This window comes from Triticum aestivum, chromosome 2B (assembly GCF_018294505.1).
Source record: "Triticum aestivum cultivar Chinese Spring chromosome 2B, IWGSC CS RefSeq v2.1, whole genome shotgun sequence".
NCBI lineage: Eukaryota > Viridiplantae > Streptophyta > Magnoliopsida > Poales > Poaceae > Triticum > Triticum aestivum.
Genome location: NC_057798.1, coordinates 32,928,148 through 32,933,891, shown reverse-complemented (window position 1 = coordinate 32,933,891; position 5,744 = coordinate 32,928,148). Strand labels below are relative to the sequence as shown.

General features: G+C 42.3%; 1 protein-coding gene across 1 annotated transcript; it reads left to right on the top strand.

Annotated features, from left to right (window-relative positions):
• Positions 1 to 311: 311 nt before the first annotated feature.
• Positions 312 to 2,685, top strand: LOC123038856 (putative disease resistance protein RGA3). The gene is made up of 2 exons (XM_044462279.1): positions 312 to 2,564; positions 2,662 to 2,685. Exons 1-2 carry the CDS (start codon positions 312 to 314, stop codon positions 2,683 to 2,685), a joined length of 2,277 nt encoding a protein of 758 aa, XP_044318214.1.
• Positions 2,686 to 5,744: the final 3,059 nt, after the last annotated feature.

Here is a 5,744-nt window from a genome sequence, read left to right as displayed (position 1 = left end):
CATACACTGACAATATAAGTCTTTTACTTAGAAACACCTTCAGGTAAATCATGGTACACACACTGACAAAGGAAAATAGCAAGAACAAAGTTGAAAGAGACATTTACTAACCTTCACTAGGATATAGGCGTAACAAAACAAGACGATGCAACTCGGGGAAGTTTCTAAGGACATAATTAGTTTTATACTCATGATTCTCTCTTGACTGCATCTAGATACCAACTCTCTTCAAATCAACATTCATTTTCCTTTATGCGGCCACTTGAAACCAGCATTTGACAACTCCTTCGAGTTGCAGCATCTGAGCTGCAATGGCTGCTTCAGCAATAGGAGGATGGGTGGCCTCAGCCTTCATCACCAAGCTAGTTGAGAAGGTGTGCTCCTATGCTGGGGACCAGTATGAATACCAACGGAAAGATACAAAGGAGAAACTGAGAATCCTAGAGAAGAATCTATCATCGATCCAAACAGCGATACACATAGCCGAGAGAGTGCAGGCAAAGAACACAGCCATGGGAAGTTGGCTAAGGAGAATCAAAGATGCTGCCTGTCAAGCTGAGGATGTTCTCGATTTGTTTGACTATCGAGTTCTCCAAGCACAAGCTGAAGACAGGGGCATGATTAGCTCAGTTGCTTCAGCTGCAGCTGGCTCGTCTTCTTCATCCGCAAGCACCATAACCACTGCCTCTACCACCACTAGCAGTAGCAGCGGCTCAACAGTAAATCAGTCGGTTCGTCTTCTCAAACGCTTTCTATTCTCTGATGAAGATATAGATGAGTTGATTTCTGTAGTCGATAAGTTTGTTGAGATTGATAGTGAGATGCAAAGATTTCTGGATTTTGTCAAGATAGAGGACAGCAAACCAGAACAGGCAGTTCAGTGGCGCACAACAAGCTCTATGCCAAGCTCAGGGAAGTTTTTCGGTCGAGTTAATGAAGAAAACCATCTGAAGAAATTACTTGTTCAGATCAATGAGCAATCCAGTCAGCCATATGATGTTATATCAATTGTTGGTATTGGTGGTGTTGGTAAGACAGCGCTAGTACAGAGAGTGTATAACCACTTTCATGACACACATCACTTTGATCTCACAGTATGGCTCCATGTCTCAGATAAATTTGATGTTGTACGTCTAACAAAAGAGATGGCAGAGTCAGATAATCTCAGCAGTAGTTTAGATCAAGCTCAGAGGATACTTCGGGATAAGCTGAATGGGAAAAAGGCTTTGATAGTCCTTGACGATGTATGGAATGTATTGAGGAGCCAATTGGAGAACCTGTTCAAACCCCTGAAGTTTGCTAGCAAGGGCAGCAAAGTAATAGTTACAACTCGAAGCAAAAATGTTGCAAGTATGAATGAATCAACAGAGATCATGGAGTTACATGGCTTAGAAGATGAAGACTACTGGGATTTCTTTTCACAATGTGCATTCGGTGATGCAAATCCTTCTGATTTTCCAAAACTGAAAAAAATTGGCCAAGAAGTGGTGAGCAAGTTGGCCGGATCACCTTTAGCTGCAATGACAGTTGGGAGTTCACTGAAACCGGTGCTAAAAGAAAAACATTGGAGTTCTATCTGTGGAAGAAAATTGTGTCAAATAGAGCAAAAGGAAGATGATATTATACCAGTATTGCGACTGAGTTATGAGCATCTTCCTGACCATTTGAAGCAATGTTTTGTTTACTTTGCATTGTTTCCTAAGAAATACCACCTTCAAGGAGATGAGCTAGTACAGATGTGGAGAGCTCATGGTTTCCTTAACACAGATGCACCAGATGAAATTGCATATCGTTATATCAATGACCTGTTGCAGCTTTCATTCATTGAGAAGGTACCCAGCCAAGATGACCATTATGTAGTTCACGACTTGCTGCATGATTTTGCAGAGTCGGTCTCCAATGGAGAACACTTCAGAATAGAAGATAAACTCCAGGTATGCGTTCCAAGAAATGTTCGCCACCTATATGTCAGTGCAAGCAGTATATCTGAGGTGTACTGGATTTTGCAAGAATTCACAGAATTGAAGAAAAATCTGAGAAGCTTAATAATTTGCAAGGCAGAAGAAGGTGCTTCCCAGAAAAGAATACCCTCATCAACCTTCAATTATGGTCTTGGTCAGACACTCCAAGAGCTAAGAAGCTTAAGGGTCTTAGTACTGCACAATCCTGATGGTATTCTCCCAGACAAAATTGATCATTTGAAACACCTTAGGTATCTAAACATTCATGGAAGTATGAGATTTATCAATGTCCCCGAGTCATTATTCAAACTCTACCATTTACATGGATTGAGTCTCCAAACTCATCAAGACAGGATCGTGGAAAAGGAACTCCAAGAGGGCTTAAGTAGGCTGACCCAGTTAAGATACCTGAAGGCTCCGAAGAAAATAATTTCAGGCATAGAATGGATTGGCAAGCTAAGATCCCTCCAGGAACTAGAAGAGTACAAAGTGAAGAGTAACATGAAGCGCAACATATGCCAACTGAGGGAGTTGAATGAACTTCGAGGGACGCTAACCATAACAAATCTTCAGAATGTAAGATGCAGCAAAGAAGCAAATGAGGCAAGATTATTTGATAAGAAGAACCTGAACAAGCTAGCACTCTCGTGGAATCATCTCAAACAGAGCACCAACAGTGACCATGAAGGCGTGTTTGAAGGGTTACAACCAAATGCCAACTTGAGAGCACTTTGTGTCAGAGGTTACATGGGAATCAAGTCTCCTTCTTGGCTATCCTTTGAATACGCATCCAACATTCACTCCATTGAATTGCTCTGCTGCCATCACTGGAAGACCCTTCCACCATTTGGGAGTTTACCCTTCCTGCAGAAATTAAGGATAATGCGTTTGACAAAACTGGAAAAGATTGATTCTGGATTCTACGGCAATGCGGCAGAGGCATTTCCATCACTAGAAGAGCTTCTATTTGAAGGCATGACTCAGTGGAAAGGATGGTCAGGCGTTGAGAACAACCAAAATGTGTTTCCTCGCCTGCGTGACATCCGTATTCAGAAATGTAACAAGTTGATGGGGCCTTTGCCGTTCCCACCATCATTCAATAAAATCAAAATTTCAGTATGTGACTCAGCCTCTGAGAAGGTAATCAGTCATGAACCTGAAGATACAGCTGATGCCAGCATGCCCCTCGGTGTTCAGCTCTCCCTGGACCGCTTGGAACTTCTCTTTACCTCTCTGCAAACAAGCAGCCTAGCCACCGTTCATATGCTGGATATCTCATCCGACTGCTTGGAAGCTTTTAACAGTGATCAGGAGGAATGGCTGCAACAACTCACCTCAGTGAAGGAAATTCGCTTCACTGGCTGTCTAAAATTGACATCACTGCCATCCAACATGATTGATCTCACATCCCTTGAGTCTCTGTGCATAGAGAAATGTCCGAAACTTGAGTTGCTTCCCCAGACAGGCTTACCTATTTCCCTGAAGAAACTCAATGTCATAAGATGCAGCAAAACATTTAGTCAGCTCTGCTCTGAGATCAACATAAGCAGCACCAACACGATACATCAGGTTATCGTGAGGGAACCTATTGTTGGCAATGCAATAAAAAGAAGAAGGACATCATCACAATAGAAAACCTGTAAGCATGACAAACATATTAAAACCTTCTTTTTCATCAACATGAATCGAAGAAACATGTAAATCAATCTTATCCAATCAATCAACAAGATGGATGGAAATAAAAAAAATACTTTACCACATGGATTGCTGTTCTAGAAGGTCAATGTCAAACAAGATATTCATGCTTTATTCAATGCTTCATTTCTTTGCAGCTCGGAAGTGCAGAAGTTCCTTTTCTGGAGGATAGATGGCTGAACAAGTGCTTAACTGAGCAGCCTGCATCAGCTCTCTTCTCCCTTGTGACAACAAGAATCAAGAATACGCAAATTGTTCAGGAGGCTCTAAATAATGAATGGAATGCTGATGTTTTGGGATCTCTGAGTGTCCAGGCCAATTCACGAAGAGCCGCATCTTTGAGACCAGTTGAGTGCCAGCACACTTGATTCACTGACACCAGCGAAGTTTGTGTGGAAATGGAGAAACACTGGACGGCATTCAATATGATCAGATTATAAGATCCAGTGCTGGTTCTTCCAGTGCAGCATATTGGTGGCAGAAGCTTGGTAAATCATTGTTACATCTTCCATTGGACTTAATGCATTGACTAGCAGATTCAGGGGATCACAGTTCTCGTTCCACTCACCCTAATTTGCGGCTCTACTGGATACATAATCAAAGAGTGCAAACTCTGGAGGCTGGTTGGAGTGGTTCAGTAGATCGTTGTTCCAGGGAGATACAGCTATTTTGTTTAGGTATTACTTAGGTTAATCACTTAATATGATGTTCTTGCTCACAGCATCAAAAGCAATTTTTGTGATTCTTTGCTCCTTCTAAACGAATTAATGCACTTGGTTTATGCATAATATAGTATAAATACAAGAATTATTTTCCAATTCCACATGAACATTAGTTAAGTAATACTTCAATTTACAATACCTTGCTATTCTATAAGCATTCTTTTTATATGAGAAACAAAGATGTGATAGAAAATTGACTTCCTTATAGTATTCAGAAATCAAAGTAGATTGTCAAAAAGAAATTCAGCATGCTACCTGTATAATTTTATCCCCACGCACTCATCTAATGCCAAAACAAGTGTCTTGGCATAGTTTCAGACCAGTGTTGAAGCAATCATCCAAATAATCTCTAGTTGGGCATGGACAAAAGCCTATGGCTACTGCACGGTCACAATAATTCAGAGATTGCTGTAGACTCTGTTTACCATTAGCTCACACAAAACTGAGCAAGGATTCTACTCCCTCCGTTCCTAAATGTAAGTCTTTCTAGAGATTTCAATATGGACCACATACGGAGCAAAATGGGTGAATCTACATTCTAAAATATGTCCATATACATCCGTATGTAGTTCATATTGAAATCTCTGGTGGCAGTAAACATTACTCTTCTACAGAAGACAAATTAAAGGGCTCCAATCTTCAGTCCACAGACTGCACTATCACCGCCCCTGAATCCAGATCCGCATCGATTCCCCAACCACTGTTATTTAGGAAAACGCCGGGGGAGATAAAAAGGAGGGATTCAGCTCGCCGGGGAACCAGAACGAGAACAACAACTCAGTACTGAGAAAAGATGAGCTCAGTTAGTCGCAGGGAACAATGGTTGCAACAGCATTTCATGACTGGATTACAGGAAGAGGAGACCGGAGACCGACGATGTAGATGGGACACTTACTTACCTTGGAGACAGCGGCGACCTAAGGGCCCGGCGTCCCCCGCCGCCATCGGAGACCACGTCGGCGACGGCGACGGGCGGACGGACGGCTGCCGGAACAAAGGGGGAGGAAGGAGGGGCTTTTTGGGGGCCAGTGTCAGTCTCCCGTGATCCTGGCCCATTTGCCCATTGGGCCTTCCAAATGCTGGGTCTGAGAATTGAGATTGATTAATTATATAACTGGGTGCCAACACATATTTTGATTTGCCTAAAAAACGAAATCACTAATTAAGGAGTACTCCTTGCGGAGATCACTCCAACTTCCTCAGGTTGCGACAAGTGGCGCGCTGCATGTGCGCCACTTGTCGCAACCTGGGAGTTTTCCCTTTTTTTCGTAGATCCGTTTATTCAAAATGTTTTATCTCTTAAACCGTGCGTACAAATCTCGAACCACTTTCGCCATTGGATTCCTCGCGTCGAGATCTTTAAAAC